Genomic DNA, 15,782 nt, shown 5'->3' on the forward strand with positions numbered 1-15,782 from the left:
TTTCCGCAACAACTAAGAGCATTGGAGCACAATGCTAAACTTCACTGTTTTGGTCCCGTGGCTTCCACGTTGTGAGAGTGTGATGCGAACCTGTGCGCAAGCGCAGGTACAGTTTTTATTTAACTAGGCAAGTCAGTTAAGAACACATTCTTATTTTCAATGACGGCCTGTTCAGGGGCAAAACGACAGATTTGTACCTTGTCAGCTCGGGGATTAGAATTTGCAACCTTCCAGTTACTAGTCCAACGCTCTAACCACTAGGCTACCCTGCCGCCATAGTTAGACTGTTTGAGAGCGAAGTCTTGCATCTCACTCATTGCAATATTTTCGTTACTGCTTGTGCAACGTCATTTCGCTGACTACCTTTAAGTGAAATGGCAAAATGTCTATTTGGGCACTGGAGGCAGTGTTTTATACTGAGAGGTGGTAGGGTACTTCTCAAATGAGTTTGCATTACAGTATTTTGGGTTAACTTTCAAACAGAATTTTATTCCTGAGTCATATTTGGATAAATACAAGTGTCATCGGTTTCAAGTTATCATTATTCAAGCGTATCTTGATCCATGAAATGACCAGACTTGACGTTGTAGGTGCAGCCTATGCTGTTGCAAAGAAATTGAACACATCCAATCATAGCTTAAACGATAGAGAAGACCATGCTCTATTGACAGTGTGCTGACATTGTATTGGTTCTGTCAGTTGCAGTCTATAGCTCTCCCAGCCTTGGCCCCTGCATGTGGCATGCCGTAGCGCCCGGGCGAGGGGAGGGGGTTATATTTTTAACCGGGACAGGCTGCGCTCGCCGTAAATGGGCTTTCACGCTCTCTGTTGCTGCAGCGCACAAATGCCCAGTCCCTGCTGTTGTTAGTGATCATAGCCGGTCCCCTACGATTCGAGTACATGTAAGTACGCTAGCAAAATTCCGTTATGTAGGCTTCTGAAACAAAACATGTTGAAAGCCAACTTACAATGGGAATTGTTTAGCTTTTCGTTCATTGTAAACGACACCGTGAGTTTTAGTGCGCTTTGGCACAATCAGATTACAACAGTTGATTTGACTCAAATAAACTGACACATTTAAGGACATAGTTCATTTAAATAATTTGCATTTAAAGACAAATTGATCTATTAATCGTACAGCTACACAGTTAGAAAAACCTTCAGTGAGCACGAGTGGCAAGGAAAATAGACCCTCGAATTGTGTCCATTACGCGTCAGTTACTGACAAATAATTGTGTCCCGATTGCAAGGTCTTTCCCCAGGTTTTTTTTCGTTGGCATTTGGTATCAAATAGTGATTGTACTCTGTTAATAGATCTGTAATATGAAACTGCGGAGAGGCTTGCTCGGCCTAATGTCATTATCTTACCAAACATTTGATTTGAGACTTGTTTGCATAGGAAAATTGCTCTCATTCGTGCCATAACTCATGTCTTGTTTTGTCATAGTGGTTTTTTTCTTCGTTTGCGTTCTTTCATACTATACTGTGAGATCCTATTTTTGGATAAATATTTGGTGGTAATGATGTTTGTTGCCATGGTGTTGTCTTAAAGTGGTGAGCTACTGACTGTGTTGTGGCTGATGTAGAGGGTGGAAGTTAGAGTGGACTGCCATGTCATCTAGGACTGAACTATATGGACAGAAAGGAACAGTGATGTCATCATTGATACTCACATGTAATTCATGTGATTTAGGCTAGATCTTTTGGATGCCATCTGGCATTGGTGGAGCAATTTTTTTTCAATTTTTCACACTTGGATGTCACACAGTAAACAACTGTTAATGTGTCATATCATACCAGGAGCAGAGGGGTGTGTTACAGTATGAGGGGTGGAGGAGGAGGAGGAGGAGGAGGAGAGCTACAGCTGCTCTAGAGGCATTATGTTCCGTAGTGTAGACAAGTCCTAGAAGCTGCAGTTATCATTTCTAAACTCAATTAGAGTGTATTTGTATAGGCTCTGCAGAAGTCTGCCCCAGTGATAGCAGCATTCTGAGCTATTTAAACCCAGAGCATTTTATTTTAAATACAAGGCTCTGGTTAAATCTATCCCCAATTCACCTGCATCACATGTCCAGTGATTATCCAGAACATGGGTACAGAGAGAGGTAATACACCTTAAGCCTTCCGCATGTTTCGGTTCGGCTAGCGCCTAGACGAACCGAACGAGTGTGCTCGCATACTCCCTTAATAGACCTTTGCTTGAAAAGTTAGAAAAAAGTACTGTTTGTCCAACAGTACAAGATGTACTGTTTGTCAATCTTGAGACGCCGTAGCCAGTATACACTTCCTGAAAATAGTCAGAAATAATCTAAGATAACTCAAGAAATCTGTCATTAATTTTGACATTTTCTGCCGAGGAGATCTTTTTACATCTAACTAAGATGTTTGGTGCAGTATTTCTCAAGTGAAAAAATGTTGCATGAAAACGATTAGTCTCATTGAATGACAACAAACACTTCATTAAAGAATCCATACTGTTCACCAATCACCGTAGAAGGGGCGTAGACTTCGGCTACCGATTTCGGCTTGCCTCGAGAAAAAATGTAATGTGCACAAACAGCTGAAAAACCCCTTGCCGAAGACCAGAACGAACATAAAATTGTCATAATATTTGCACAAACTGTTCAGAACTGTTTCAGCTGGGAAGCATGCGGACGCCTTTAGAATGGGAAGAGTGGATGGGAATCCACCGCTCATTCTCATTTGCCCTTAAATTACTCTGCTGCCCAGTGGGGGGCTACAGATCTAATCCCGTGTAATTCCTCTCTTTAATCTGGCCTTTACAGTCTGTTCCTTTCCTGAATTTGGTGACATCATCTGATGTAACTCCTTTAACTTCAATTGGGGAAGATGTGAGTTCAGAGACCCCATGTTTGGGAAAAATCCATTGTATTTGTACTGGAAGTTCTAAGGTTTAGTATGGACATTATCTATGAATAATCCTTTTCTAATTCTAGATTACTGTGTGGGCATTTTGAGTTCTGTTAAACATAAAAATCATATATGCTAATAGGATAAGGGGCAGTGGTGATTTTAGCATGTAAATCTTGGTGGGGCAAAATCTTTAAAATGTGTGATGTATGCCAGCAAAGCCAATACACAACACTAAACAATACATCAATTGCACTATAACGGTGACAAACGGTACTCACAAACTGTTAGGGCCTACATAAAGCTGTCCCAACAGCAGTCCCAACACCTTAGCACTGCTACACCTGGCTTTCAGCTGAGCCTTGTCTGGCAGCGAGACAGTTCATTCAACTTCATTTACTGCCTTTAAAAAAAACATAGCTGATATGGCTAAATTGCTTGAAAAAATATAGTTTCTACTGACAATTGAGATGTACAAACTATGGCATAAGGGGACAACAAACGGATAAGAGGCAATCCGTAATTTTGATTAAGACATTAATGAGCGAGCGAGAACGGACGTAGCCAATATAACTAACTACATGTTCAGCACTTTTGAAATGTACAGCGACAGAATTCAGAACATGGGCTGTTCTTACAGTGTTCTCCCTGTACAACAAGTCATAACCGTGGGATAAATTAAGGGGGCATAAGCAGACAATGAAAATGTACAATATTCAATGATTATATTTCTCAAAACAGGTTATAGGCTACATGTGCACCACCAAGTCAGAACAGCAGGCGAAATTAAGAGGTGAAAATAAACCAAATTATTAGGGTGAGGCACATGGGCTTACTACACAACATACACTTAGTATTACTTTCTTAGCTACAGTATACATATCTCCCTGGCATATTACATCATTTATGCAGCAGCATACAATATATTTTTGGACTCACCTTGTTGTGCTGTGATCACTTGAACAGGAAGTTGGCACGGAGGTCCATCGGGGCAAATTTTGTCATCAAAGTCTGTTCTCTGGATTTATGGTGCTTTCAAGACAACTGGGAATTAAAAGAATAATAATTTGAATCATGATGATGTCAGTGATCTTTAGGTCGTAGCTCTAGAAAGAGGTCAGAGTTCCGGTTTTACAATTCCGAGTTGGATGAAAGTTCAAAACGTATTTTCCCAGTCGTAGCTCATTTTTCCCGAGTTCCCAGTTGTTTTGAACTCACTAAAGTCAGATTTTGCATTTCCGAGTTAACAGATGTTTTGAGCGCGGCACAAATCATGCTTAATTGACAGCATGGCCAATGTTGAATGTTTATAATTTTAAACTAGGAAAAAATATATTTAATCTTAGACTTGGGACCACATGGCAGGGTAGCCTAGTGGTTAAAGCATTGGGCTAGTAACTGAAAGGTTGCAAGTTCGAATCCCTGAGCTGACAAGGTACAAATCTGTCGTTCTGCCCCTGAACAAGGCAGGTAACCCACTGTTCCTAGGCTGTCATTTAAAATAAGAATTTGTTCTTAACTGACTTGCATAGTTAAATAAAGGTTAAGAACACACAGCCACTCCACTGAATAGCAGGCTAATGATTGCTTTGCAATGCTTGCAGTTAGCCACTGATTCCTTCCAAACCACTCATTGTCGAATTTGCGATATCCAACTTGTCGTGTAATGTTTATGGCCGATGAGCACCGATACGTTTTATCTATAATTTCTGTTCATTATTTCTCTTCATATTGGGGCAGCAGGTGGGCCAGTAACTGAAAGGTTGCTAGATCGAATCCCTGAGCTGGCAAGGTAAAAATCGGTCATTCTGCCCCTGAACAAGGCAGTTTGTTCTTAACTGTTCCTAGGCCATCATTGTAAATAAGAATTTGTTCTTAACTGACTTGCCTAGTTAAATAAAGGTTAAATAAAACATTTAAAATATGAGAAGGATTAAAAAGGATTTGCCAGTAGATTGTCGACTTGATTCATGATGATGACTGCTAGCTAAGATTTTACCTGTGGCCAATGACCTTGAGCGTTCTTCGATGGGCACTTCTAATGTAACTCTATGGCAGCACCCAAGGGGCTTGAATTTTCGAGGTCTACCCTTAGACTTGGCGGTGACGTAGTGTCCCCATGAGTGACAAAACATGGAGCCAATCACGACGCAACGCTCAGTATTTTTCTGCTGGCTTGCCCCACCACCACAGAAAGCACTGAGCTAGGCTGAAACACCTGCATTTTTGAGCTGCCTTACTCAAGAAAACAAAAAAGACATCATGTTTGTATGTGGCTTTATTAACTCAATGATATATATATATATTTTTAGATTGTTTTCAAACTGATATGTGACAAAATAACATGCAAAACAGGCAAGCCTCCCTTTTTATTTTTGGGGTTCTGCCCTGAATGACAGGTCGCCACTGGTAAGGGGATACCTAACCAGTTGCACAACTGAATGCATTCAACCGAAATGTGTCTTCGCAATTTCACCCAACCCTTCTGAATCAGAGAGGTAATATCAGAAGGTTGGTGGCAACTTAATTGGGGAGGACGGGCTTGTTGTAATGGCTGGAGCTGTACAGGTGGAATGGTATCAAACACATGGCTTCTATATACTTGCTTCCATTCAGCCACAAGAGCATTAGTGAAGTCGGGCACTGATGTTGGGCGATTAGGCCTGGCTCGCAGTCGGCGTTCAATTCATCCCAAAGATGTTCGATGTGGTTGAGGTCAGGGCTCTTTGCAGGCCAGTCAAGTTCTTCCGCACTGATCTTGACAAACCATTTCTGTATGGACCTCGCTTTGTGCACGGGGCATTGTTATGCTGAAACAGAAAAGGGCCTTCCCCAAACTGTTGCCACAAAGTTGGAAGCACAAAATCATCTAGAATGTCATTGTATGCTGTAGCGTGAAGATTTCCCTTCACTGGAACTAAGGGGCCTAGCCCAAACCATGAAAAACAACCTCAGACCATTATTCCTCCTCCACCAAACTTTACAGTTGGTACTATGCATTCGGGCACAGAACAAAGAACAACGCAAATGGGCTCTAACATGAATAGAAAGAGGAGTGGGAGGCCCCGGTGCACAACTGAGCAAGAGGACAAGTACATTAGAGTGTTTAGTTTGAGAAGCAGACACCTCACAAGTTCTCAACTGGCAGCTTCATTAAATAGTACCCGCAAAACACCAGTCTCAACGTCAACAGTGAAGAGGCGACTCCGGGATGCTGGCCTTCTAGGCAGAGTTGCAAAGAAAAAGCCATATCTCAGACTGGCCAATAAAAATAAAAGATTAAGATGGACAAAAGAACACAGACACTGGACAGAGGAACTCTGCCTAGAAGGCCAGCATCCCGAAGTCTCCCACTCCTCGTTCTATTCTGGTGAGAGCCAGTTTGTGCTGTTCTGTGAAGGGAGTAGTACACAGTGTTGTACGAGATCTTCAGTTTCTTGGCAATTTCTCGCATGGAATAGCCTTCATTTCTCAGAACAAGAATAGACTGACGAGTTTCAGAAGAAATGTCTTTGTTTCTGGCCATTTTTAGCCTGTAATCGAACCCACAAATGCTGATGCTCCAGATACTCAACTAGTCTAAAGAAGGCCAGTTGTATTGCTTCTTTAATCAGAACAACAGTTTTCAGCTGTGCTAACATAATTGCATTTTTTTTTTTATGATCAATTAGCATGTACGCCTATGTAGATGTTCCACAAAGAATCTGCCATTTCCAGCTACGATAGTCATTTACAACATTAACAATGTCTACACTGTATTTCTGATCAATTTGATGTTATTTTAATGGACAAAAAATATGCTTTTCTTTCAAAAACAAGGACATTTCTAAGTGACCCCAAACTTTTGAACGGTAGTGTACTTTTGTATATATAGTAAGTAGTATATTAAGGCTGTTCGTTGCAGTTCTTCATTGCCCCGTGTGTCCTCAGGGTTAGCGTGGGGCTGGGGTGAAAGAGGGACATAAAAGATGGTGTCCGTGACTACTTCACCTCGGCTCTGTTTACAATGACATGCGGGGAGATACGATACTCACCTTCCGTTTTACCTCATTAAAATCTCTCTGTGAACGTAATTTTGCAAGTTGATTCAACTTTATCTTGGCAAATAGTGTATACAGTATCATTGCTCTGTGTATTCCTAGCGAGTACTAACTAGTCTGTTCTTCCGGGTGCTTTAGAACAAGCTTGTTAACTAGTGTTACTGGATTAGGGACTGATGATCCATGCTGAGCTCCAATGGCAACCAACCTCTCTCACCCAATCCAGCCCTGCCTAGCCCGTCACATGACCTCTGCACCGGTCTGCCAAAAAGATGGACACTCTCTGTCTCCGTCTTCATTGTCTTACTCTCACTCAATTACATGGTATTGAGACGTTTCTCATCTTGCCCTCTATTACTCTTGGGAAGGTAGGGCTATAACAACCAAGCTGTCTCTATTCTTGTGGTAGTCATTTTTGTGGTTGTGTTGAACTTGAACTCACATACACAAACATACACACATGAGCACACACACATACACAGACGTAGCACACAAACACAGCTGCCCTTCTGATCTTGATGTCCCGTGGGGATCACTGCGTCTGACAGCTCAGCTTTCGGTGCATGGCCTTTTGCTGTCGTCTGCGGCACGTCAGATTTGGAGATTCACCTGGCTCTATGTTAGTCGCTTGCTCACACTGTCTGAGAGCTGTAGTCAAAGTCAGGGGTGAATCCAAATTTAAAAGTCAATCATGTCTTCCGTATATAAGCTTGCAATCTGGAAGACACTCTGTCTCACACCATTCCCAATACTCCCAGAGAAAGTGATGTATCTATAGTGTAACCGATGTCTGTGTTTATCTGTTTATGGTGAAACCATGACTGTTACAGACCACCACAGAGTACAGTGCCCTTTAGGCCTGCAGCCCCTCTGCTGTACTAAGTCCTATGAGTCCCATAGCTCTCTCTGATCATTGTTCCATAGGCCCCATTGTGTTTCAGCTGTGGTGGGAAAGGGACAGGAATGCTGACGCTAACATTTAGCAATTTCAGAACACCACTCACACAGACAATTTTTTGGCGGCCTAGCAAATGGCTCAAGTCCCTACTGATTGAGAATACAAATGTGGTGATGCCATTATTTATAAACAGTTGAAGTCGGAAGTTTACATACACCTTAGCCAAATACATTTAAACTCAGTTTTTCACAATTCCTGACATTTAATCCTATAAAAAGTCCCTGTTATAGGTCAGTTAGGATCACCATATTATTTTAAGAATGTGAAATGTCCGAATAATAGTAGAGAGAATTATTTTTCAGCTTTTATTTCTTTCATCACATTCCCAGTGGGTCAGAAGTTTACATACACTCAATTAGTATTTGGTAGCATTGCCTTTAATTAAATTGTTTAACTTGGGTCAAATGTTTCGGGTAGCCTTCCACAAGCTTCCCACAATAAGTTGGGTGAATGTTGGCCCATTCCTCCTGACAGAGCTGGTGTAACTGAGTCAGGTTTTTAGGCCTCCTCGCTTGCACAAGCTTTTTCAGTTCTGCCCACAAATTGTCTATAGGATTGTGGTCAGGGCTTTGTGATGGCCACTCCAATACCTTGACTTTGTTGTCCTTAAGCCATTTTGCCACAACTTTGGAAGTATGCTTGGGTCATTGTCCATTTGGAAGACCCATTTGCAACCAAGTTTTAACTTCCTGACTGATGTCTTGAGATGTTGCTTCGATATATCCACATAATTTTCCTCCCTCATGATGCCATCTATTTTGTGAAGTGCACCAGTCCCTCCTGCAGCAAAGCACCCCCACAACATGATGCTGCCACCGCCGTGCTTCACGGTTGGGATGGTGTTCTTCGGCTTGCAAGCCTCCCCCTTTTTCCTCCAAACATAACGATGGTCATTATGGCCAAACAGTTCTATTTTTGTTTCATCAGACCAGAGGACATTTCTCCAAAAAGTACGATCTTTGTCCTCATGTGCATGTAAACTGTAGTCTGGATTTTTAATGGCGGTTTTGGAGCAGTGGCTTCTTCCTTGCTGAGCGGCCTTTCAGGTTAAGTCAATATTGGACTCGTTTTACTGTGGATATAGATACTTTTGAACCTGTTTCCTCCAGCATCTTCACAATGTCCTTTGCTGTTGTTCTGGGATTGATTTGCACTTTTCGCACCAAAGTATGTTCATCTCTAGGAGACAGAACGCGTCTCCTTCCTGAGCGGCATGACAGCTGCGTGGTCCCATGGTGTTTATACTTGCGTATTATTGTTTGTACAGATGAACATGGTACCTTCAGGCGTTTGGAAATTGCTCCTAAGGACGAACCAGACTTGTGGAGGTCTACAATTTTTCTTCTGAGGTCGTGGCTGGAATCTTTTGATTTTCCCATGTCAAGCAAAGAGGCACTGAGTTTGAAGGTAGACCTTGAAATACATCCACAGGTACACTTCAATTGCTCAAATGATGTCAATTAGCCTATCAGAAGCTTCTAAAGCCATGACATAATTTTCTGGAATTTTCTAAGCTGTTTAAAGGCACAGTCAACTTAGTGTATGTAAACTTCTGACCCACTGGAATTGTGAATTATAACTGATACAGTGAATTATAAGTGAAATAATCTGTCTGTAAACAATTGTTAGGTAGATTACTCGTCCCATGCTCAAAGTAAATGTCCTATCTGACTTGCCATAACTATAGTTTGTTAACAAGTCATTTGTGGAGTTGTTGAAAAACGAGTTTTAATGACTCCAATCTTAGTGTATGTAAACTTCCGAATTCAGCTGTATGTTTAGTGGTTCAGATCCTTTGTGTTCAAACAGCCAGGCAACCTAGTAACCAGGATGGATGTTTTGCATGTATTTGCTTGTTGAGAGAGACATTAGACTGTCAGATGAGTGATTATGGACAGTCTTGCTCAGGGATATTTCTAGGGACATACATTCCCAATAACATGTTTAGTACCACGTTATTGGTAGAGAATCAGAATGAATTCTGTAGCCTACATGAACCATGATTGGGTTTGAACAACCAGCAAACTATACCAACTCTGGTGAGGCCTATTTGAAATATTATTTACTTTGTAAATGTAATATTTTGTTTTGTTATTGAACTTAGTACTTGCCGGACAGCGTCTCCAACTTTTCAGCTCGCTAACATAGGAAGGCACTAACGTTGAAAGCAAGAGGGACTGATCTTGTCCAACCGGCAGACAGTCAGCCATGTACAGTAGGACTGAAGTGGAGCTGACTGGCTGGCTGGCTGGCAGTAGTATAGGGTTTCAGTGCAAGGGGAGATTCCGGCTTTGCAGAGCAGCCTACAACAGGTCAACTTACAGGGCTTCAGCAGGAAGGAGGAGAGACTGGAGACGGGCGACAGGGGCATGGGAAGGAAAAGAGGGGGCAATTATAATGTAGCTGGTTGCCTACAGATGGCATGCTGCTATAAAATGAGATGAAGCAAGACGCTAATTTTATAAGGGACATTTCAACTAGGTATGGTTTGTTTTGGTCCAATGCTATGTGGAATTGAGAGAGACTTGTGTACATTCTGGCTACTGTACATTCTTTAGCTTTTTTTGTCATAGCGTCATGTAGTTTGATTTAATAGTGCACTTGTAGGCTGGTGCTCTGTTTACTCGGTTGACTTAACGAAGAACATGCGGATGTGAAACTGATAGTGAATGAATGTGTGGCTAACTGATTGAGAAAGTGAGATTGCGCAGTTATCTGATGTTTCTATTGCTCCCTCTTGTCTCAGCAGTGCGATGAGCTCAAAGGAAGGATTCATCTGTCTGACAGCCTGCTGACTGGAAGAAGACATTCCCAATGCCAACGACGGAGGTGCTGATTGGTTCCACATGCCGACTTTGGACTTTTTGATTGGTTAAGCACATTAGGATATCTGACTGGTGTCTGCTGTTGTTTGGAGCACACACTAACTTACTGGAGGAGGATTTGGTTTTTGAACATCCATTTATCCTTTGGTGTCTGATAGCTGAGAAGTGACGTAGGAGGGAATCTCTTGAGGTTTGAGTCATCAATGCCCAGGTCATTGTTAAAGGAGACCTACTGAGACCTTCTGACTAACGGACAGACGGGGACTGGAACAGGCAGCATGGACACTATAGAGAACCCCGACTTGGAGCCCAGATCGGAGCGGATCGCCCGCTACAAGGCCGAGAGGAGGCGTGAGCTGCAAGAACGCTACGGCAACATGGAGGAGCTCCCATCCAAGTGGGTGAGGAGGGATGGGACTCTCATGAACTCAGACAGCGCACCTCCCTCCACAGACAGGACCCTCTCCGGGGGGGTGAACGGCAGAGCGGGGGGGCCGGAGGGTGACCGGAGGGGCCTCCACTGGGAGAGCAACACCCCTCTGGAGTCAGAACCTCGGAGATTCTCCAACGGCTTTGAGGCAGACACTGCTGCAGACCCAACACACCTCCAAAGGTGAGTCCCTTCCATGTGTAGCCATTAGCCAATCAGTAGTGGAGATCCGTCTCAACCCCATCAGGAAGACAAGTGAACAAAGAGTGATGCAGAAGACAGGTTGCATACACTGACAATTTTCTTTGTTTCTGTCTGTGATGTCACCCCACATGCTGACTCAGACCACTGAACCTAGTTATGCTGAAAGTATGCAGGTGATGCCTGCTGGCCAGTGAATTGCTGTGTTATACAGTATCAGGCTATGTGTCTTTTCCCTGTTCCCTAACAACAGATTGATGAATAGAAACAACCATATTATGTGTAACCACCTCTTAAAACAACCCCCTTCCAGTCACCAAGCTCCTTTACCAGTGAAAATTCTTTCCTGTGACCTTTCAGCCTCGTAAAACAGTTGTCAGAGTTCACCTGTGCTTTATGGCCTTTGTTGCTAATTCAAATGGAGCGAGCTAAACTGACTTCCAGCGTCATGCAGTACTAGTACAGCAGAGATCCCATTGATTCCTCCATGTGTGTTTTATACCCCCCTGACCTGGACTCCCTTTCCTTTAAGAGGTACAATACTTTGTCAGGGGTGCTCTGTAGGAATGGGTGTAGTTGTGGTAGTTTGCCACTTTCCTTACGTCACCTCTCTCCCACCTCCCTCCTCCCCCGCCTCCAGGAAGTGTTCTTCTGACTCTGCCGGCATGTTGAGTGGGGTGGAGCTCCTAGCTCCCCCAGGCACCCCTGGACCCGACGCGGCCCAGCTGCAAACGCGGGTGTCGGTGGGCCAGTTGAGGAGTGCCCTGCTGCAGCAGACCGGGACTGGAACACAGCCTGAGAAAGTGTAGGGTCTCCTGCATGAAACGACCTGTGTGTGTGTGTTGTTATTCTGAATATGTGTGGGCGTCAGTCTTCTATTTGTTTCTGTTTGTATGCGTCTACAGTGTGTGTTAGTGGGAGTTGTCCCACTGCTTCCAGTTGGAGATTTTTTCTCATCTCTCTCTCCCCTTCTCTCCTGATGCTCACCCTGTTCCTCTGTGGTTGGGGATAGTAGTCCTGACAGTGGCCGTGCGGCCTCTTCCCTTGACCTGGCTGTAAAGCCGGGCTCGGAGGGGGGACGGCGGCGCACCCGTCGCTATGTCCCTGGGGTGTCAGGCGGGGGCCGCAAAACCAACGAGCGCTTCAGGACACAGCCGATCACAGCCTGTGAGGTGCAGGAGAGCGGCGGGTAGGGACTGTGTGCTGAGGCCAGCCATATAAACCATGTCATATCCGAGCATGCAGGTCAAGCCTGGGGCTCTGCCCTAGTTTGGTTACCTTTCAGGTGGAGAGGTTTGCAGTGTTTTGTGCCATTGCCGTGTTTTTTTTCTTTGCTGATTGTTTTGATAGTGTGTGATAATGGTTTTCGTGTATGTAAATGCTTTCCAGATATTTACTGTCCTCTCATATCGGAGCATCTCTTTTGGTGGTCCTTGTGGTTATTTATTGAAATAGTTTGGCCTTGGTACACTGGCAAGAGGCATGATTTGCGTGTATGTTTGCATCCGTTCATGGCGCTTAATAGCAACCATGACATGAACAGTGTTGCTTTGTTGAGCATGCAGATATGACCCAGGAGCCAATGACCTCGTGTTGACTCTCTCTCTCTTCTCTCTTCTCTCTCTTCTCTCTCTCTCTGTGTCCCACAGGCTGCTAGAAGAGGAGAACGCTAAAGGTATCGAACCCCGCCCATCTGGCTCTCACATGGCCTGTTTTATTTTGCCACACACAAACGGCTCATCCATTGCCTATTGTACAGCCTCTGTACTGCCTCTGTGTTAACTGAGTGGGGGGAGAGAGGGACACAGAGAGAGAGAGGGAGAAACAGAGACGGACAGAGAGAGAGAGTGAGAGAGGGGGGGTCACAGGCATAGTGCTGTGTGGCTTGCCAGCAATAACGTTTAACACAGTGACAAAGAAAGAAGAGTGCTCTCTATCTCTCTTTCTCTCTCTCGCTCTCCCCCCCCTCTGTCTTTCTCTATTCTCTATATCACAGAAATACCGACATGGGCGATAGGAGGTGGCAAAGCTCTCTGATCAGCACTTGTCTCTACAAGTAGCGTGTGATAAAATGTCTCAGCAGGCTACTGTAATAGGCATTTGTCATCACACAGTTGCTGAAAGAGAGCGAGACAGACAGACAGAGAGAAAGAGAAAAGGGGGGAGGACAACATCGGGTCAGAAGGAATAACTGTTTTTTCTATTTTCACTCAAAAACAACCGGTAATATTAAGACACAAACCTATATCAACGAATAGTTACTGTATAACAGTGTATTTATAACAGTAAACCTGTTGAATACACTCTGACCTCTACTTACACTCAACCCCACTCCGGAGCTGCCTTTACAGAACATCTATAATAAACAGAACATCAAATAAATCAAGGGCTTTTATTTTTAAACACTCCACCAGACCCAGATGGACACAGGGTGACGGTAGAATGTTGAAGTTCCTCGGTGGTGATGGATTTATGAGCCATAAAAGCATGCCTGAGCACCACACCGCCACTATAAAAAAAATAGTCCCCGCTTGTACGCAGTAGCTGTCCAATAAGTTCTCTCTCAAGCATTCATTTGACTGTCCACCTAAAATACATGATTCAATGGCCATTGAGAGCAGTGTTAGAAACAACAGAGACAGTTGACACTCACTCGATCAGTGTTGCTGTCCAACTACCCAACTGCCTGGTCAAAAGGATGAACTGTGTGGTCATAAAGTTCAGGCCAGGTGAGAGGAGAAGTAGGCAGCTCGCGGTGCCAGCTGAGAGATAGTGGTGGTGGTGCCATGTGACAGTGTAGTGAGTGCCAGGTGCAGGGCGATGGCCTCACGCGAAGGGATCAGTCACAGAGATCTGTCTACCTCATTGTGTCGCAGTGGACTGACGGCTTGACTAACAGGTAGCCTCTCTGGACTGTATCTCTCCCCCGGGCTACTATGAGCAGGTCAACTGTTTTTGCTGTATGACAGGGACTGCTATATGATCACAAGGTGTGTGGGGTGCTGTTACATTTTTTTGTTTGCCTATTTTTATTTAGAGGGTTCGGGTTAATGTATTTGACAGGCTCAGTGATGCCAAAATGATGTCCCCTGCTGATGACACAGACAGGCTGACAGGGATTTAGCATTTTAGCAGGGTGTGTCTTTGAGTGTGTATGCACTTACCTCTAATGTATTTACCTCTGTTTGCCTGACTTGATGTATATATTTAATGTCAAGTATTTTCACCCCCAGCTGATGTGAAGACAGACGACAGAGCCAAGATGAGTGTGGCGGCCAAGATGTCTCTGTTTAAAGTAAGCACGTCCATCTAGCTCAACCTTGGCTGTGAAACAGCAGGACCCCCTTCCTGTTCCCTTGTACCATGCTGTCCGTCTCCATGCCTGATCACAAAAGGTCATCACCATGGAGACCAGGGGGGCTACACAGGGCTTATGTCTCACAACAGCACATCAACAGACACGACGGAGCCCATGTTGAGAGGAGAGAGAGAGTTGTTTATTATCTACTTCACTTGCTTTGGCAATGTTAACATGTGTTTCCCATGCCAATAAAGCCCCTTGAATTGAATTGAATTGAGAGAGAGAGAGAGAGAGGCTGCTCACCTTACAGTCACGGAGCAACTCATGATGAGCCAGCAGGCTGAGCTGAGCATGCAGAACTGAATACACTGAACGAATGCCGAGGAATATGAATGGCCAAACAGGTGCTGCTCTCTGATCCAGACAGGGCCTTGTATATTAGTACTGTACTATTATATCAGTACATGGTGCCTAAATAAGACTAGGTACGCAGACAGAGTGTAGTGTAGGACATATAGGAAGCCGTCCCATTGGTCAGTGTTTTATTGTTTATGTAGCCTTTGGCAGTCTGTTCTGTCAATCAAGACAGACTGCCCCCCAATATTTCACTTCCTGGTGGGTTTTAGTCACGTAGCATCTGTCAAAACCTAGGTGAAAAGTAGCCAGGGACTATCAAGCCATGAACAGGCATTAACAGGTGGTTATAATTAGCCCGCAGCTAGCTCCTGTCAGGCTGGCTGGTGGAGGAGGGAGGCAGGGCCAGGAGGGAGTGGGCTGAGGGGAGGGCCAGGAGGGTAACGGTACACTACTAAGGGAGCTCTGGTTACACTGTGACCTGCAGGCCTGGCATTCTATCCCTCTCCTCTACCTTCTTACGTAGGCCACCCACAGCACCTTACAGATCCCTGGTTTATCCACCAGCTTTCCCACCCATTTCCGCTGCCTACTGCACCTCCATTCACATGCCAGGAAAGAGAGACCCTTTCAATGAAAGAGATGAAAAAGGAGAGGACATTTTGTAATTTCTCAGTCACTATTATATGCTCTGTTTGATCTAAACGTCGATTATACACCCGTGGCAAAGGCATTATTGTTCAACATGTAATATGACCTGTCCAATCAGATATTACCTATCAAGTATGAACATAAATGTTAT

At 44.1% G+C, this 15,782-nt stretch overlaps 1 protein-coding gene across 5 annotated transcripts in view; it reads left to right on the top strand.

Annotated features, from left to right (window-relative positions):
* Positions 1-2: 2 nt before the first annotated feature.
* Positions 3-15,782, top strand: part of LOC139579187 (supervillin-like) — a 38,804-nt gene continuing 23,024 nt past the window's right edge. For 3 of the 5 annotated variants that reach the window (XM_071407579.1, XM_071407599.1, XM_071407608.1), the window contains exons 1-6: positions 341-902; positions 10,616-11,307; positions 11,966-12,130; positions 12,341-12,514; positions 12,975-13,000; positions 14,559-14,620. In XM_071407579.1, coding sequence (XP_071263680.1) covers positions 10,973-11,307; positions 11,966-12,130; positions 12,341-12,514; positions 12,975-13,000; positions 14,559-14,620 — 762 coding nt within the window. In that variant the 5' untranslated portion in view covers positions 341-902; positions 10,616-10,972. Of the gene's footprint in view, positions 903-10,615; positions 11,308-11,965; positions 12,131-12,340; positions 12,515-12,974; positions 13,001-14,558; positions 14,621-15,782 lie in introns of all 5 variants that reach the window. The other 2 variants (XM_071407588.1, XM_071407618.1) reach the window with 2 other exon arrangements.

The sequence above is a fragment of the Salvelinus alpinus genome, chromosome 1 (genome assembly GCF_045679555.1).
Source record: "Salvelinus alpinus chromosome 1, SLU_Salpinus.1, whole genome shotgun sequence".
NCBI lineage: Eukaryota > Metazoa > Chordata > Actinopteri > Salmoniformes > Salmonidae > Salvelinus > Salvelinus alpinus.